The 20287-nt window shown below is 41.3% G+C and overlaps 1 protein-coding gene across 23 annotated transcripts in view; it reads left to right on the top strand.

Moving 5' to 3' along the window:
• The window catches only part of PDSS2 (decaprenyl diphosphate synthase subunit 2), a 294704-nt gene that overhangs the window by 243826 nt on the left and 30591 nt on the right, over positions 1 to 20287 (top strand). For 6 of the 23 annotated variants that reach the window (XM_078369897.1, XM_035296440.3, XM_008994855.5 and 3 more), the window contains one exon: positions 11829 to 11861. The exons of 1 other annotated variant lie outside the window; for it this stretch is intronic. In XM_078369897.1, coding sequence (XP_078226023.1) covers positions 11829 to 11861 — 33 coding nt within the window. Of the gene's footprint in view, positions 1 to 2729; positions 2832 to 6491; positions 6610 to 8871; positions 9003 to 10728; positions 10851 to 11828; positions 11862 to 12482; positions 12720 to 15699; positions 19056 to 20287 lie in introns of those variants that run through there. 16 more of the 23 variants (XM_054254313.2, XM_008994854.5, XM_008994851.6 and 13 more) reach the window with 13 other exon arrangements.

The following is a 20287-nucleotide window of genomic DNA, read 5'->3' as shown; positions in this document are numbered from 1 at the left end:
AAATCTTAGGATTAGCTGGCCCTCTTCCATCACAACTACAGGCCTATGGATGCACGTGCACATGTGCACGCATGTGTGCACGCACACACACACACGACCACATTCTTTCACAAAAGGCAGTTAAGACCGGAAACAGCTGAAAAACATTTGCTGAGCATTTTCTCCATACTAAATTCTACAGATCTCTCCCTGCCTTAATTTTAAATTTAAATTTGTAGCTGGTGAAAAATAATGATCAGGAAAAAATACTGTTAGTGAATGGGTTATTCACCCTGGGGAGGTGAAGTCATTACTCAGTTATCATTTTGATTCCTAATAAAAGAAGGTAGAATCCCTCAGAGCACCACAGAGCTCTGACTCTCTTCAGGAGTCCAGGGGCTATTGCAGGTCAGCAAGCTTTATTTTTAATGATCCTTCTAGTTTTCTGCTGCCATTATAAGTCACCTGAAGAAATAAGAATTATGGTTATATTTTCTTGGCTATTCCTAATAGTACTGAAATGTCACTTGGGTTTGTGACATTCTGACACTGTCATAACCAGCCATAAAATATCTTAAGTGTACTACAAATTACCATTGCTAAGCTGTAACTCACTTGTCTCTAGATAGCCTACTATTACTCCTTATTCAGAAAGTAAAACAAAGACTTCTAGGCAAGACTGGTGTGCGTGAAAGTAACACATGCATCTTCTTAAAAGAGAAAATGCACATTCAGATTCCTCATTAATACCACATGTGAAACTCTTCTAGTTCTTTAAGACATTTTTAGTGGTTTCGAAAGGAATAATATTAACATCATTCTCCATCATAGAAGGTATACAATATAGGCATTTGAAGGGACTTATATGTTTGACCACAAAGACTATGAAATGACTCTAGATAACTCCTAAATGAAAATATCTCTTAAGGCTTTCTGTAGCACTTAAGGAAACAAAGTGCTTGACTACAGGAGATACAATAATAAGCTGCCTAAAGGTTGTCTATGGCCTAGTAGAGAGGGAATAAGATAAATACTAATTCCTTATGTAATAAACATAAGGAATACTTATGTATATAAATATATGTTTATTTCTTATATAATAAAATAAACATAAGGAATACTGTAATTCATGCCACTTGGGGAGCACAGAGGAAAGAGAATTGATGTTCAGTTGGAAAAGTCAAGAAAGGGGCTTATGAAGTCAGTATAATAATATGTGAGATAGACCTTAAAGAAGATTTGATAGCAAAGACGAGAAGTCGGGGCTTGCTAGGCAAAGGAAACCATGAAAAAGTGATACAGGTGCAGTCATGCAGTGTATTTAAGGAAAAAAAGTGTTTTAATTTGGATGGAATGTGAAAAACATAGGGCAGCATCAGGGATAGATGAAGAATTGCTCTGAAATAGTAAAAACTATATTTAAAAGACTGGTTTATATAAAAATAAGTACATCAATGTTCAGATCAGCAATATTCACAATATCCAAAAGGTAGAAATAATCTAATGTCCATCAACTGATGAATGGATAAACAAAATGTGGTATATCCATACAATGGAATATTACTCAACCATAAAAAGGAATGAGGTATTGATACATGCTGCGACATGCCTGGGCCTTTAAAACATTATAAAAAGTGAAAGAAGCCAGATGTAAAAGGCCACATATCATATGATTCCATTTATGTGAAACATCCAGGGTAGGCAAGTCATAGAGACAGAAAAAAAAACAGTGGTTGCCCGGGATTAGGAAAAGGGGAAGGGGGGAGAGGCTAATGGATACAGGTTTCCTTCTGGGGTAATAAAAATTCAGAACTTGTTAGTGGTGATGATTGCATAGCATTGTGAATGTACCAAATGCTACTGAACTATACTTTTTTAGGTGGTTAAAATGGTTAATTTTATGTTATGTAAAATTTGCCTAAATTTTTTTAAAGACTTTGGGGTGTTTGCCTATGGAAAATCAACTTGATGAAGAAGTCACAAGCAGGCATTGAAAGCTTTTGAGCCAGAAATTGTCAAGGTCTGAACTGTGAGAGAGGTAAATCTGGCTCTAGTATATAGGATGAAAGGAACAAGGAGATACTAAAGGCAAGGAGATCAGTTAAGAAGTTTTTGGAAGCCCATTGATAAGCACAAGAGGAAAGCCCAATCAGAGTGTTGGCAATGAGAATGGGAAGATAAGGAGGTTTAGCGTAAAACTCATTTCGGAGAAAATGTGTAGGACTGGAAAACTGATCTGATAGGGAGAGGCTGGCAGGTATGGACTCAGGAGGGGCAGTCAGAAGGTAAAACAAGGATTTTGGACTAGGATAACAAAAAAATTAAACCATTAACAGAAATAGGAAAGTTAAGTGGAAAGACTGGTTCTTGACATGGTGAATTTGAAGTACACCATCAAGGTTGGTGGCCGTTGCCTTGGGAACTTGCTGCTGGAGGAAGCAACTAATTTCTACTACTAGCCTGATTTCCTTACTCATGGCCTTTCTGAGATCCGAGTAGATTTCTTTTCCTGGTCAAACTGTGTGATTTAAAATGTCATGTTTCTTCCAAATTCCAAGAGAGTAGCATAGCAAGAAAAACAGGTTGCAAAGAAATAACAAGACCTCTGAGCAGAGAGAGATTTGTTATATAGATAATACAAGTAGTAGCTCCTCACCTGTCTCTAGTATACCTGGTATCTCCTTGCCTCTCTCCTTTTTAAAACTGGACGCCATAGCCTTCTACATCTGCTGTTGCTTCTTTTTTCCCAGTGAACCGAAGGAAGAGAATATGAGAAAATTAACTCCTTGGACATCTGCACCTGCCTCTAAAAGTCCATTTGTTTTCCCAGTTGAAAGAGATGGTAAAATCAGGTACCCAAACGAAGCAGTCCGGTTCTGAATGGTGTTAACTTCCTTTCACATGCCTTCTGTGCTCTCTTATTCATAGAGAATGACCAAGATAGCAGAGAAAAGGCCTGCTCTGCTCCTTTATATTCTAGTATCTTTCCAGCTTGTGTGACTGGAAAGCCCAGCAACACAAGCCCTCCTTCTACCAAACCAATCTCAGTGGGCTGCTCAAACTTTAGGGCTAGCAGATGAAGTAGAATTCTGACTTGTCGCCTTTCTTTCTGTTATTTCCATACACTGTACACTGTATTTTTTTGTAGAGACGGCCAGCCTGAACTGTATTTTAAATAACATTATAGGGCTGGGTGCGGAGGCTTATGCCTGTAATCCCAGCATTTTGGGAGGCCAAGGCAGGAGGATTGCTTGAGGCCAGGAGTTCAAGACCAGCCTAGGAAACATAGCAAGATCTCATCACTACTAAAGACTTTTAAAAGTAGCTAGGTATAATGGCATGTACCTATATTCTCAGCTATTCAGGAGGCTGAGGCTAGAGAATCTCTTGAGCCCAGGAAGCCAAGGCTACAGTGAATCATGATTGTGTCACCGCACTCTAGCCTGGGCAACAGAGGGAGACCCTGTCAAATGAATAATTCGCCATTATAATAAATGTCAGTCTTCTTAGGAACAAATGCTGAAGTATTTAGGGGTGAGCATCGTGATATCTACAACTTACTCTCAAAATAATAAATGGTATGGAGAGAAAGGGAAAACAGAAGTGGTAAGGTGTTAGCAATTGGTGAATCTAAGTGAAGTGGAGGGCAAATGAGTGTTCGTTGTATTCTTTCAACTAAAAAGTTTGTGAGGAAGGTAGTTTTCCTTGAAAGTTTAAAAAAGAAAATCTTTTAAAATGACAGTTATTCTAAAATATAGCCTGTAACATTTGGGAAGAATAACCTGATAAGTAGAGATGATTAGTCTCTCACAATTTCTGGACTCCCTACTGTGAAATATTAGTTTTCTGCTTTTAGAAAAAGGTGTCCCCATATCCAGCTTTCAAGTCCAGGTAACAGTAGTTGGAAATTGGAAACAGTTCATTTATGTCATCCAATCCTTCTTTGTTACCTGACTTATAAGAAAAAAGTCTGTTTCTTAAAGTAAAAGACCACATTGTACATCCACTACTTACCAACAGGGAATCTGTCTGCCTTTAGTCTGCAGAGACTGGTATATAAACCTTTGGAATTAATTCCTTTGTGCATCCTCTCAATCAGAGTGCTGGCTTTTTTTTTTTTTTTTTTTTTTGCTTTTGTATGAAATATTGTTTTACAGTGCTCACTATAGCTGTCTGAGGAGGCCTCCAGTGCCATGAGCACAGGCACACTATCTTGTCTGTTTTCACATTTTTAAAAGATAAAACAAGGTTCAAACCACACATTCCCTGTGAACTGCTAAAGATTGGGAAAAATTACATTCTTTTCTCTTGACCTGGATTGACAAGAAGCACACCTACAGGAGGCAAAAAGATGAGTGAATCCCTTTTAAAGACCCCAGTAATGAAGCCCTCAGGGAATTGCTGTGTATGGTAGAATTTACAGTGGCTTCTGGGGAGGAACAGTGTGGCAGGAAGAGGTTCAGGACTGCTGGCTGTTGAAATAGAGACTGCATTTATTTTATATCAGCCTATTTTGGGCCGCTGTGAGAAAGTTATTTTAATAGTATCTTCCTCTGGCTGGCTGCGATAGCTCATGCCTATAATCCCAGCACTTTGGGAGGCCGAGGTGGGCGGATCACTTGAGGTCAAGAGTTCGAGACCAGCCTAGCTAACATGGCAAAACTCCATTACTACTAAAAATACAAAATTTAGCCAGCCGTGGTTGTGGGGGCCTGTAATCCCAGTTACTGGGGAGGCTGAGGCAGGAGAATCGCTTGAACCCAGGAGACAGAGGTTGCAGTTAGCAAAAATCACGCCATTACACTCCAGTCTGGACAACAGAGTGAGACTCCATATCAAAAATAATAATTATTATTATTATTATTACATCTTGCTCTGCTAGAAATACATATGATAAGTGGCAGATGTTAGAACAAAAAGGGAAAAGTTACAGTTCTCCATTCTCCTTGAGACTTAGGGAGTTTACATAGTTGTTCTCTTTTAGCCTTTGAAACCCTGATGCACATAGAAGCACAAATTGAAAAAGACTTTAGACATAGGCCAGACCAGTGATCCACAAACAAATCAGAATCTCAGGGGTAAGCTATGGAAATCTGCATTTTTCACAAGCTACTCAGGTGATTCCAATACAGCCAGCCCAGCATTTGTGAGAGCCCAGCATTTGGGAACTTCTGGTTTGGTCTGGTGCTCTACAGATCAAGAAATAAAGGCCTATATGAAAATATAAAAGTTATTCAAGTTATTAACCAGCCAAGGACTAGAAACCATATTTTCTGGCTCCCAACATATCCATCTTCCCAGGTCACAATGTCTCTTGGAGTATTCACAATTACAATCTTAGACCTGTTGCTGTAATCAGTAGACAAGGCCTTTAAATTTTGAGGTATATGTCTTGAAAATCTCTCTGGATATCTGTTAACTTCCATTTTAAGGTATTTTCCCTTACACACACTGCTTTTAAGTTTGAAGCACTTAATTACACTAATTCTTTTCTATCTTAGCCTTTTGTTGTTTAATTTTCATGAAATCATTGAATTTGTTTTCTACAGATGGAAGCTTAGATTCCCTTCTTTAGTGTATTTATAAATAGAAGGTGGGTGAGAAAATGAAAATATGCCATTGTTCAATATGGTTAAAAGTTATGTGTAAAGTGTCAGCTAAGGGCCCCACAATACCTACATACTAGCTCACAACCAAAACATCCAGCTTTCCTAGAACTAGGAGTGAGTAAAATGCATTTTTCCTGTGCGTTTCCTGAATAAATAGTACATAACCGACACATATAAAGAAAAAGCTTCACCCATTTATTCATTCACTCAGACACTGATCTCGACTTGGGATACAGTGGTGAGCAAGAGAAAATTTCCCTGCTCTTGCGGTGCTTGGGAGATTGTAGGCAAACCATAGCTAAAACAGTATTGTGTAGTCACGTACAGTGACTCACGCCTGTGATCTCAGCACTTTGGGAAGTCAAGGCAGGAGGATCACTTGCATCCATGAGTTTTGAGACCAGTCTGAGCAACATAGTGAGGCCCCATCTCTATTGAAAATTAACCAGGTGTGGTGTTACATGCCTGTAGCCCCAGCTACTCAGGAAGCTGAGGTAGGAGGACTGCTTGAACCTGAGAGGTTGAGGCTGCCATGAACTGTGATTACAGCACTGCACTCAGCCTGGGTGACAGAGTAAGATCCTGTTTCATCAACCAATCAAATAGTCAATCAATCAATCACACAACACTTTGTAACCCTCTAGAATATAAATTCCAAGAGGGCAGATATTTTGATCTGTTTTGTTCATGCCTGTGTCTGTAGTGCCTAAGCAGTACCTGACTCATATGAGTATTTGTTGAATGAGCAACCAAGAGGTGTAATAGAAACTATAGCCCCTCCCAAATTAACTACTTTACAAAAAGAGTAAGAATAGTGTTTAATGAGAAATATTATTTGTGTAGTAATCTAAATCACCATTTATTTGTATCTAACTAGGTATTTTTATTTATTTATTGAGACAGGATCTCATTCTGTCACCCAGGCTGGAATGCAGTGGCGCAATCACAACTCACTGCAGCCTTGACCTCCTGGACTCCATCAGTTCACCCGCCTCAGCCTCCTGAGTAGCTGGGACTACAGGTGTGCACCACCATGCCTGGCTGGTTTTTGCTGTGTTGTTGTTGTTATTTGTAGAGACAGGTTTCTCGCCATGGTGCCCAAGCTGATCTCGAACTCTTGTGCTCAAGTGATCTGCCCCAAGTGCTGAGATTACAGGCATGAGCCACCGTGCCTGGCCACCATGTTTTTATAAGCTCTAAAGCTTTTTGTGTTAAAACAGCATATCAGAATGTCTATTGTCAGGTGTGGATTTGGCATATGTAGATATTGTACCCATATAACAGCTGGAAATGTGTATACATGCATACATGTATTATATATCTATAAAAGTTTAAATATTTACCTAAAATAAATGATACTTTTATGTACAAGCTAAAGTGATCAAGGGTAAAATGATTTCACAGAGCTAGAAAGTGTGTTGTGACAAAATGAAAAGGATATTCGGGTGAGCTGCATATCAGTAGTTGCATGTTCAGATTATAATGGCTGTGGTAATGGTGTTGTCATTTTATGTAGGCTTCTATTTGAGCAGATCTGGATTATATCCACAGAGTTTCTCTGCCATCATTCCCAATAATGTATTCCTATTGGGTGAAAGGGTAGTGGCCAAGCTAGGAGAACAAAGTAAAATGAGAGAGTTTGAGGTTTGAAAATAAGTTGTGGTTAAGCACAGGTACTTCAAAATACTAGAATTTTCTAAGATGATTATTCTATAAACAAAATATGGGATGGTAAAAATGGTTTTACAGGAATTTGTGATAGGGCTATTCTAGATTTCCTTATCAGTAAAGAACATTATATTCACTCGCCTGTTTTTTTTTGTTTGTTTGTTTTTTTAGATGGAGTCTTACTCTGTCACCAGGCTGGAGTGCAGTGGCGCAATCTCAGCTTACTGCATCCTCCGCCTCCGGGGTTCAAGTGATTCTTCTGCCTCAGCCTCCCAAGTAGCTGGGACTGTAGGCACACACCACCACTCCTGGCTAATTTTTGTATTTTTAGTAGAGACGGGGTTTCATCACGTTGGCCAGGATGGTCTTGAGCTCCTGACCTCATGATCCGCGTGCCTCGGCCTCCCAAAGTGCTGGCATATTTGCTCTTCTTATGTGAAGAAGCTGCTATTGAATCTTTTTGAAGCAAACTGGGAAGTGGCTCAATGCATCCAAAAAGAAAATTCCACCCCTAAGTCATTGTCAGTCATAGTTTCTCCATAGTTTGCCTTTCAGTCTTCAAGCACAAAAGTTCAGCTTTCTAACTTTCAACACTCTTAAGCACTGCATGTTAAGCACTAAACAGTGAGAATATTGAGAGAGCATGAAGAGGAGATGGTTAGAAGAGAGGCAACATTGACAGTAAGGAAATGACACATGTGCTCAGGGTTGAGTTGTTTTGACCATAGGAACAATTCTCTAGGACTCCCAGTTTGTGCATCTGGGAAGAAAACACACTCAAAAGTGTTTTGTACAGTCTCTCAGTAACAGTCAACACAGGAGACTTCTGTGACCCAAGATGCGAAAATTTCTCCCGATCAACAAGCAAGCAATCAGTTCAGCAACCTGACTCCAGCTGAATGTCTCTAACTTCTATTCTGATGCTTTTTCTTTTGATCTCACACCAGTTAGATTTTTTTTTTTTTTTTTTTTTTTTTGAGACGAGGATCTCATTTTGTTGCCTAGGCTGGAGTGGAGTGATATTCACAGGCACAATCATAGCTCACTGCAGCCTGTAACTCCTGACCTTAAGCAATCTTCCCACCTCAATAGCTGGGACAACAGGCATGCCCCATATTTTGACATTATCTACCTGGAGATAGCGTCAAATCCCACAGGTTGAGGCTCAAGACTGCAACCCCCTTGCCCCACCGCCACTTCAGTTGCCAGTCACAAGCTCCAGGTTGTTTTACCTGTGCTTCTGATTGACTGGCTATAAATTGGGGATCCCTCAACCACTTCCTTTGGTTCAACTGATTTGAACCAGAACTCAGAGAAGCACTTACTTTATTTTTCCTAGCTATGTGAATTTTGGAATAGAAACACTTATACTTAGCAGTTTATTTAAAGAATATTACAAAGGATACAGATGAGAAGATACATAAATCAAGACGTGGAGTTTCCATTCCCTCTCCAGTACATCACCATATAGAAACCTCTGTGTGTTCAGCTCCCCAGAAGGTCTCCAAATTCTATCTTTTTGTTTTTTTATGGAAGCTTCATTACATAGGTAGGATTGATTAAGCCATTGGTCACTGGTGATCAACTTAACCTTCAACCTCTCTCCCCTCCCCAGAAATTTGGGGGTGGGCTGAAAGCCCTAGCCTTCTAATTCTGCCTTGATCTTTGCCATGACCAGTCCCCATCCTGAAGTGAGGAGCTGCCAGCCATCAGTCAGCTTGTTAACATACAAAAAGGCATCACTTGGTGAGTTTCTGAAGATTTTAGGACTTGTATGTCAGAAAACTGGACTCTGACCAAATACATATTTCAGAACATTGTAGTATCATTTGAAAAGTGCTGCACCTCAGCAATCCATAGTAGTCAGCAAGAGACAAGGAAAAGGATGGACAATGGAAAAAGTGGAAAACTTGTGACCACAGGATCAGCCTCAATGTCAGAGGTCTGTTAACCTAAATGAACTCAAGAGTCAGCTGCGAGTTTGAGAACTGAAAGACTAAGCATGTTGTGAAAGTGCTGAAATTTTGATCACAGGCCATCTGTGGATTTTTCATAAGATCAAGGCCAGTCCATATTTGGACAATATCAAAGTGAGCAGCTAAGTCGTAAATGAGCTGTACAGATGTGTTCAGGGCTTCCCTCCTACTTCCGCAGAAGTTACTATGGTGGGAGAGGGATTTTCAGTATAAACAAAACTACTTTATTTGAGGAAAAGATGCCCAGAAACAGACAAATAAATATAAAATATCTAAGCAGAGAGACTAATAGCTTAGTTTAAAAATTTCTTTAAGAACTCACTCATATTCCTTTTGGTATAATGCATCTCAGTCCTAAGTTCAGGCTCTTCTTAGCTCACTGAAAATCCTAGAACACTAAAAACATTCAAGAGCAGGCTGAAGACGTTATTTCTTTTCATAGTATATTGGTTGCAGAGGTCTTTTGTTTCACTGAAAATGTTTAATCACAATTTTAGAGTGGGTTGTGATGGTGCCAATAGCTATGTGTGAACAGTGTCTTAAAAGTTTCTTACTATGAAAATAAGAAAAACAAGGGCCAGATGCAGTGGCTTATGCCTGCAATCCCAGCACTTTGGGAGGCTAAGATAGGTGGATCACATGAGGCCAGGAGTTTCAGACCAGCATTGCCAACATGGCAAAACCTTGTCTCTACTAAAAATACAAAAAGTAGCCGGGTGTGGAGGTGGGCGCCTGTAGTTCTGTTATTCAGGAGGCTGAGACAGGAGAATCACTTGAATCCGGAAGGCAGAGGCTGCAGTGGGCCGAGATCGTACCACTGCACTCCAGCCTGGTCGACGGAGTGAGACTCTGTCTCAAAAAAAAAAAAAAATGCAGTTGTCTTTAGATATACTTATAAAGGATTCTAAAGAAGCAAGAAGGGTCAGAACCAATTTTTTTTTTTTTTGAGACAGGGTCTTGTTCTGTCACCCAGGTTGGAGTGCAGTGGTGCAACTATGCCTCACTACAGCCTCAACCTCCCAGGCTCACGCAATCCTCCCACCTCAACCTGCCAAGTAGCTAGGACTATAGGGACACACCACTACACCCAGCTAATTTTTTATTTTTTGTAGAGAGGGAGTCTCTCTATGTTGCCAAGACTGGTCTTGAACTCCTAAGCTGAAGCGATCCTCTTGCCTCAGCCTGCCAAAGTGCTGGGATTATAGGTGAGCCACTGTGCCCAGCTGAGCCACTGTGCCCAGCTCCAGGACCAGTATTTTAAACATTTCCTTTTCTTTTATGGAAGTAATCTGCCTATGTTAATTACCTGTATCATGTAAATTTGGACTCAGGAACAAAATGGTCCCAGAGACCTAAACTGTTTGTAAGTTGGAGGGCTCTTGTTCTATGTAGAAGTGGCAAGAGAAATTTTATTCTGAAGTCTGCAAAACACAAACTCACTTGCCAGCGAAAAGTAACTCTTGTTGTTATGTTATTTTTTTTTTTTTTTTTTTGAGATGGAGGCTTGATCTTTCGCTCATGCTGGAGTATAGTGGCACCATCTGGGCCCACTGCAGTCTCCAACTCCTGTGTTCAAGCGATTTTCCTGCCTCAGCCTCCCGAGTAGCTGGGATTACAGGTACATACCACCACACTGGCTAATTTTTATATCTTTTAGTAGAAACAGGGTTTCGCCATGTTGGCCAGGCTGTCTCAAACTCCTGACCTCAGGTAATCTGTCGGTCTTGGCCTCCCAAAGTGCTGGAGTACAGGCATGAACCACTGTACCCGGCCAAATTTATACCATTACTAAGAGTGGAACAACCTGACATTTTGTACCTCCTGAATTGATGGAGTAATATTTTCATATCAAGTATTTTGCCAAAAATGTTTGACCTAAATCTTAGCAAGCTTTTCCAGACCCAACTTCCGGTTTATAAGCAAAACAGAAACAAGTTACATGATGCAATAAGGAAAGAAGGAAAAGGGATTTTATAAAATAGCTATCCTTGTCTTTGCAAAAAGTTAATGGTTTTTATGAAAAGAAGTTAATGGCTTTTATTTTCATTCCATGAAAAGTGGGGAGAGACTAGTCTCAGTTTAAACGGCAAAAAAAGAAGAAATGATAATAATAAATATAAGGTAACAAAAGAGACATAAAAACCAGAATGCAGTGTGTGAATCTTGATTAATTCTGGTTTGGGGGGAAAAGCTATTAAAGATATTACTGGAACAGTTGGAGAAATTTGAATATAGATTTGTGTTCGATGACATGGCATTATTGTGAGTTCATTAATTTTGATTGTGACCCTGGGGTGATATGTGAGATGCCCTGTGTGTATAAGATACTTGCTGAAACATGTGACGTGAAGAGTCGTGATGCCCACTCCTGCCAGATATAGCTAGAGTGTATATGTGTGCTCATTGAACTGTTCAACTTTTCTATATGCTTGAAATTTACATGTGTTATAATATATAGTTCAATAAGTATATTAAATAGAGAAAGGGAAAGAGGGACAGAGAAGCTGAGTTCTTTCTATTTTTTGGAAAGCAAAAATTATAGAAGCACTAAACTTTTAGAGAAGTAACAAATTAATTTCCCCCTCTTATTCTGTAGGCTCAAGAAAAAGGAAGACTGGACTATGGGAAGGTAGGCAGACTTTATACATACTGTACTTTTTTACACATTTCAACTTGGTGTTTGGCTTTTGTTTATATTTTAAAGGTCAAAAGAGAATTGAGAGCTGAGGGACATTTTCTGTTAAGTATAGGCAATAGCAGGTGTAATAAGGTTCAATTATTATTGAGTATCTGTTTCATCCCAGACATTATATTAGGTATTGAGAATACAGTGGTGAACTAGATGAAATCTTTCAGAATATTTGCAATTCTAGTGCGGGAAATTGATAACTAAATAAATAACACAATGTCAAGTGTCAGTAAGTGTGATGAGGAAAAATAAACAGTAAAATCACTAGCCATTGTTGGAAAGATGCCTATGGCCTGCAGATGGAAGACAACCTTTAGGACCATCAGATAATACCTAGAAAGCACCTTACAGGGCAGACTTGACTCCCAAAGGTAGGAGTTCTCACAGCACCTGTGGAACTTTTGAGAACACTTGTGCCTAGATAGCACTGCATCAGGTTTGTCATTTCCACAGATAATTCTGACACACAGCCCTGGTTAAAAACTGTTGTGGAAGGTCAGATTTCAGTGCATTAGTACAGGCCTAGGAACACACTTGGGTCACGTTCTGCTTTCACCTCAGGAACAAGTGGAACATTTAACAGGTGTATGGCATGTCTACAGCTGCTTGGCTAAAAGAACATGTCAACCATCTCATTTATGCAACAATCAGGAATATCCAGGATGTGAGCACACCTGTACTCTAAAGACAGGGAGGAAGAAATACGACCCAGAAGGGCTCTGCTTGCCGTGGGACAACCAAAATCCTCAAGGGCCTCTCCAGAGCTGACCTGGAACCTCGCGCTCTCCTGGCAGCCTGGTGAGGCACACCCATGACACCCTGCCTTTATTCCCTTTTCCTTGCCAAAAATAAAGTCTCTCTCTCTTTTTTTTTTTTAACAATTAAAAAATAGATTTACTTTGAAGCACTGATTTTTTTCGGTTTTTGTTTTTTCTGAGACAGAGTGTCACTCTTGTTGCCCAGGCTGGAGTGCAATGGCGTGATCTTGGCTCACTGCAACCTCCACCTCCCGGATTCAAGCAATTCTCCTGCCTCAGCCTCCCAGTAGCTGTGATTACAGGTGCCTGCCACCATGTCCAGCTAATTTTTTGTGTTTTTAGTAGAGATGGAGTTTCAGTATGTTGGCTGTGTCAGTCTCAAACTCATGACCTCAGGTGATCTACCCGCCTCGGCCTCCCAAAGTGCTGGGCGTACAGGTGTCAGTCACCACGCCCAGCGTAAAGCACTGGTTCTTCTACCCAGGAACATAAGTCAGAATTACCTGAGGAGGTTTTAAAAATTCTCTAAGTTCAGGTCTCCCTCTTGGAGAAGGTTGCAAAGCAGATCAGGACCCGAGTATTTCTAAGAAGCTTTTCAGGTAGCTCTGGTGGTTCCTTCCAGTTGAATCACTGACTCTAGTTTGACTGGGGTACTTTGGTTTTTGGGTTTTGGGGGCCATTTTTGGGGAGAGTGGGAAGCTTTTCTCATAGATTTACTAGGAGCAGGAAAGAACTTGGTCCTGGTGTTTTTGGAGTCTGTCTCAGGTCTTTTGTCCCCAGTGAAGGATGTTTTTCCTTCACTGCCTCTTTTTTGATTTTTGGCTTTTTCCCTGAGCCTTTCCCTAGGGTCTCAGACGCTGCCGATTTTGGGGTCTCAGAGGCTATCAAATCTTTTCTCTTCCTCCCACAAGGAATGTTGAGACAGTCTCTCCTTTTATCTGCCTCACATACTTTTGCCTCCTTCAAGAAAAACTAGATAATAGGAGCACCTCTAAACCGAGGGCTTTTGTGTCTGTCACTCTGTCTTAGATGTGTACTTGAGCCTCATCATACACCCAAACGCCGGCTGTGGACTTACCCTGTTGGGTCTCCCCCAGGCATAAGAACCCAATGCATCTTAAACTAAACTAAACTTCTTTTCTGACACCTCTGACCTTTCTGTTGCTGCTGTTTGCTTTGTTTTTTACAGCAGTTTTAGATTGACAGCAGAAGTGAGTGAAAAGTGTGGATGGAGTTCCTATAGCCCCTGACCCCACACACATGCAGCCTCTCTCACTATCAGCATCCCACACCAGAGCAGCACATTGTTACAATTAATGAGTCTGAGGCCAGGTGCTGTGGCTCATTCCTCTAATCCCAGCACTTTTTGGAGGCTTAGGTGGGAGGATCACTTGAGCCAGGAGTTCAAGAACAACCTGGATAAGACAACAAAACCCTGTCTGTACAAAACAATGTAAACATTAACTGGGTGTGGTGTTGCACTCCTGTAGTTGCAGCTACCTGGGAGGCTGAGGTGGGAGGATTGCTTGAGCCTGGAAGCAGAGGTTTCAGTGAGTCAAGATCGTGCCACTGCACTCCAGCCTGGGCGACAGAGTGAGACCCTGTCACCAGGAAAAAAAAAATGATGAGTCTACATTGATGCATCATTATCACCCAGAGTCTGTACATTGCATTAGGAAAGTTACAGTCCTTGGTGCTGGACCTCTGAGCCTTTTTTTTAGCTCAGAGGTTAGCACTGTCATCCCACCAGTCAACCATGTGAGAAACTTACCACGTGAGAAGCTGCTTCTACTCCCCACCCTGTGTTCCATGACCAAGTCATACCAGTTTTATAGCCTACATTGTCTTGACTCCAACTCCTCCTATTGGTCTCTTTTCCATTGCTCATGCTCATAGTCTCTTCATCCGAACCACTGAAAAACCCACTGCTGAGTCTCCCCTCCCTCTCTTTTGTCCCCACAGATCTGTGACCAGCCAGAGTGACTGTCTAAACCACCAATCTGACAGTTTCCCTCTCCAGCTTAAACCCCTTCATTGCTCCATGTTGTCTAACTGGCACATTCAGAGCTTGCTGGGTTGGCATATATAGGGTTCTGTGATCTCTCCCCTAAAGAGACCCTCCAGCTTCATCTCCCACAGTCCTGCAGCAGCACCAAGTTTCATAAAGCATACTGCTTCTGTTGTCTGCACCTTCACTCATGTAGTCCCCTCTGCTTTGAATGCCCTGCCCTCTTTATCTGTCTCCCTTTGCTTATATGAACCTTAATTTAGGATTATCTCCTAAAGGAAGTCCTCTGTCGTTCCCTGAGCTGGATTAGGTGCTTTCCTCAGTTCCTCAATACACGATGCATTTCTCAGTCACTGCTCTTACTGTGTTATATTGTAATGATCCATTTATGAGACAGGTCCTAGACTGTGAGCTCTTAGAGGGCAGAGACAGTATCCTTATTCTCTTTGTATATCTGGTACCCAATACAGGACTTGACACTTAGTATGTGTTGAGTGAATGAGCAAGTAAGTGAGTGAACAGAGGCCATGAGTAAGAAAACAGAAAACATGTGCAGTAAGTGGGGGAGAAGCAAGCTGCTGCTACAGGAAAAAATGAGGCATAGGGCATTGGGTCTCATGGCAGAGAGGAAAGGAAAGCATTTAACACAGTTTGCAGATATCAGTGGAGTTAAGAAGATTGCTTAGGATGGTTGTAGTAAACTAGTTTGAAGATAAAGAATGGGATTTTTACTATGGTAGTGACAGAAAGCTGACATATGAATAAAAACAGTAAGGGAAAAGAGTGACAATTGAACATTGGTTGATGCTTATTTTGTTTTATAATTTCTTTTTAGAGATGGGGTCTCACTCTGTCACCCAGGCTGGAGTATAGTGGCACAATCATAGCTTACTGTAGTCTCCCACTCATGGGCTCAAATGATCCTCCCGCCTCAGACTCCTGAGTAACTGGGACTACAGACATGTGTCACCACACCCAGCTATTTTTTTCTTTCTTTCTTTTCTTTACCCAGACTGGTGATGCTTTTTTTATGACTCAGAGAATGCCTCTAGGGTTTCTTATCACAGAAGCAGTTGACAATGGAAGAGATTTCCGCTGAAAAATGGAAAAGAAAAAAATATGATGCACAGATAAGAGCACCCCTGGACCAAGCAATGGCTCTGCCACCATCTCACTGCAAACTCTGGTAACAGTCACTGTGTTAGTCTGTTCCTGCAGTACAATAAAGAAACACCTGACTGGGACCAGGCACAGTGGCTCACGCCTGTAATCTCAGCACTGGGAGGCCAAGGTGGGCAGATTACCTGAGGTCAGGAGTTCGAGACTAGCCCAGTCAACATGGTGAAACCCTGTCTCTACTAAAAATACAAAAAAATTAGCCAGACATGATGTTACATGCCTGTAATTCCAGCTACTCGGAAGGCAGAGACAGGAGAATTGCTTGAACCCCAGAGACATAGGTTGCAGTGAGCCAAGATGATGCCATTGCAACAGAGCAAGACTCCATCTTAAAAAAATAAAAAAGAAATACCTGGCTGGGTATAGGGGCTCACACCTGTAATCCCAACACTTTGGGAAGCTGAAGCAGGAGCACTTGAGTTCAGGAGTTCAAGACCAGCCTGGGCAATATGACAATATCCTGTCTCTACAAAAAAATACAAAAATTAGCTAGATATGGTGGTGCACTACTCAGGAAGCTGAAGTGGGAGGATTACTTGAGCCTGAAAGGCAGAGGTTGCAGTCAGCTGAAATTGTGTCACTGCACTCCCTACTAAAAATATAAAAAAATTAGCTAGGCATGGTGGTGCACACCTGTAGTCCTAGCTACTCAGGAGGCTGAGGTGGGGGATCACCTGACCCCAAGAAGTTGAGGCTGCAGTTAGCTGTGATCACACCACTGTACTCCAGCCTGGGCAATGGGAGTGAGACCCTGTCTCCAAAAAAAAAAAAAAAAAATAGAAAAGAGGTTTAATTGGCTTATGGTTCTGCAGGCATATGAGAAGCATAGTGCTGACATCTGCTTCTGGTGAGGCCTCAAGGAGCTTAGAATCGCGGTGCATGGCAAAGGTATTAAAAGTGCCACACACTTTTAAACAACCAGGTCTCGCATGAACTCAACTGAGTGAGAACTCACTCATCACCAAGGGCATGGCACTAAGCCATTCATGAGGGATCAAACCCCATGACCCAAACACCTGCCACCAGACCCATCTCCAACAATGGAGGTCACATTTCAACATGAGATTTGAAGCGGACAAAACATCCAAACCAAATTATTCACTTAATCTCTTTGGTCTTTCCTTAGTTTCCTCAGTACAAAATGAGCAATTTAGAGTAGTGCTCTTCTATTCCCTTAGGCTCATTCTAAATTTGGGAGGAGACATTCTTATCCTGAGGTTTATACTCCTTCACCCAACCAACATTTATTTAATATATTTTTTAAATTATTTTGTGTTTTTTTTTTTAGACAGGATCTCACTCTGTCACCCAGGTTGTAGTGCAGTGGCGCGATCTCCACTCACTGCAACTTCCGCTTCCCAGGGTCAAGTAATTCTCCAGCCTCAGCCTCCTGAGTAGCTGGAACTACAGATGCGAGCCACCAATGCCTGGCTAATTTTTGTATTTTTTGTACTTTTTTTTTGTTTTTGAGATGGAGTTTCACTCTTGTTACCCAGGCTGGAGTGCAATGGCGCGATCTCGGCTCACCGCATCCTCCGCCTCCTGGGTTCAGGCAATTCTCCTGCCTCAGCCTCCTGAGTAGCTGGGATTACAGGCACACGCCACCATGCCCAGCTAATTTTTTGTATTTTTATTAGAGATGAGGTTTCACCATGTTGACCAGGATGGTCTCGATCTCTTGACCTCATGATCCACCCGCCTCGGCCTCTCAAAGTGCTGGGATTACAGGCGTGAGCCACCGAGCCCGGCCTTTTTTTATACATTTTTGTATTTTTTGTACAGACAGGATTTCACCACATTGCCCAGGCTGATCTCGAACTCCTAAGCTCAAAGCAACCTGCCTGCCTCAGCCTTCCAAAGTGCTGGGATTACAGGCATGAGCCACCACACCCAGCCTTTATCTGATGTTTAGTATATTTGAAGCACAATGCTAGTGCCCAGACAACTACCATGAACATGACTGCCAGAGTTTGCCATCACAAGCTCCCTTGACTCCAGCTTCCCTATCTAAAGTAGCCACTCCACCTTTGCTGTTTTTTCTCCTTAACATTGATCATAACATAAAATTATCTTCATTTTTTATTTAAATGTGTATTTATTTCTTCCACTAGCATGTAAAAGATCTAAAGACAGGGACTTTGGTGGCCTTGTTCATGGTTGCATCACCCTCCCTAGCATAGGCTTCCACAGGAGTGCTTGACAAATATGTGTGCATGAATGTGACATTCCTGTTATGTTAGGAGACATACAAGGAGGTTAGGAGAGGTCTGGAATTGAGGACCATAGACTCAAATTAGCCATTTTAAGAGTATATTGACTGTGTAATATACTGTGTAATATACATTCTATCCCAAAGTTGCCTAAGGTTGCCTTCTTAGGTGCCCAGTGATAATATTTCTCATGCCAGTAAATAGAAACCACCCCTCCTTGAATATGTAGTGCTATTCTGATACTTAAAGGCATAACTTGATTGAGGTAATTAATCCAGACCTGTCATCCTTAACTCAGACTTAAACCAAAGCAGCATAGAGAAGATTGTATCTTTACCAAGTCTCGGGGAGAAGTCTGCAGTATTATCCCTTATGCAGTGTGTTATGGACTCTTGGTAATGCATCTTACGACCTCAGGTCTATTCCTCTCTGCTTTGTGTGGTCTACTTTTTGTGGTCATGATGTTCAGGCTAACATTGGCATCATGCTTGGTGCCTTAGGGTTCCCCTGGTAGGGGTTATCTGTAAAATAGTATCTGAAAAACTCAGCAGCCATTTCAGGAGATTATTGTGAAATTCACCTCCTGCTGATAATTTCTTTATTTCCAAGTGATAAGTATTTGTAAACTCAAAAGCCAAATTTTATCTGAAAAGTCAGATATCAAGAAAGTGTGCAGCCATAAAAAGGAATGAGATCATGTTCTTTGCAGAGATATAGATGGAGCTGGAAGCCATCATCCTCAGCAAACTAACACAGGAACAGAAAACCAAGCACCACGTGTTCTCACTCATAAGAATGAGAGTTGAACAGTGAGAACACAAGGACACAGGGAGGGGAACATCACACACCAGGGCCTGTTGCGGGGTGGGGGGGCGAAGGAGGGAACCTAGAGGACCGGTCAGTAGGTGCAGCAAACCACCATGGCACAGGTATACCTATGTAACAAACCTGCACATCCTGCACATGTATCCCAGAAAAAGTAAAATAAAATAATAAAAAAGAGAAAGCGTCCAAAAAAACTGTATATAATTATTTTGGTCATGCACTCTGTGGCTTTATATCCCATCACTCAATTTTGTCAGTTTCAGATGATGAGGAAGTAGGGGAGAGTGTGGAAGAGGTGATCATTTCAAAATCATTCTCAGCTGGACCTTCAAAATGTCTGTCACATTCAGCAAAATAGTGGTCTGTACACAGATACTCAGATAGAAATTGAACTCCTTTTTAATTGAGTTCCTGTTGTGATAGAGCCTGGATATGAATGCTTTACACTGCCGTAGTACCTTTCGTCCTAAGATATCAAAGCACTTGACAACTCTTAATTCATTAAATCTCTCCCTGTCTCTTAAAGTAGTTAACACAGACTGGAAGTCACTATACTCATTGCTGAAAGTCACCCACCTTGGTAGTGGGCAAAGATAGAAGCTATTTAACTGTGTAAGACAGTCCTACCTTAGTACCTTTTAAGATGGAAAAACAAGGAATATCTTACCTAGTTAAAATTGCAGAAGTTGTGTTAGATGGAATGTAATTACCAGAAGTGAAGTGTGACCAGGAAGCTAACACTTTTGCTCCAGTGCATAGTGCGGTGGAGATCTTAATTACAGTGACTGTCCTGCAGCCCTGGGTAGGCATCTCTCGGACTGCTCCAGCTCCTTAGGCTTCTGGCCTCAAGGTTCGGCAGAGCCGCTTTGGCTCAGTGCTAGAGGGAAGAGTGCCACCTATTGAATTGCAGGAATTCTTGGAGATGTGTTGGGACTGGTGGAGAAGCCTCTCGGACCACATTCACGTTTGGTTTGCTATGGTAACTAATATATATGTCTAAAGGAAAACGAGTATGTTGACTACTCTTGCTTAGAAAAACATCGACAAACGTCTGTGTATTTTCCCCAGCTGGAGCTGAGCGTATGCCTGTAGTTTAGCCTACTGCTACTTGAAATAAGCATGCTGCTAAAAGACTGAGGCAGATGGTATTTTTACCACTTCAGGCAAAACATGGCACCTATGGTTCGACTTTCTACAATTTTAATTTTTTAACATTTTCAAAATGGCTTGTTTTAAATATCTCTATCACAGAGACAGATTTTTTCCCAGTTTCTTTTTAATAATTGCTTCAGATATACAGTTATGAATAACCATCACTTGGTCAAAACCAGACTGTGCAGCATTGTAGAGTCTGCCTTCTATTCTTTCACAAGTGCCTAGGACTGT

The sequence above is a fragment of the Callithrix jacchus genome, chromosome 4 (assembly GCF_049354715.1).
Source record: "Callithrix jacchus isolate 240 chromosome 4, calJac240_pri, whole genome shotgun sequence".
NCBI lineage: Eukaryota > Metazoa > Chordata > Mammalia > Primates > Cebidae > Callithrix > Callithrix jacchus.
The sequence above is the reverse complement of the archived record's forward strand: the minus strand, read 5'-3'. Positions and strand labels throughout refer to the sequence as shown.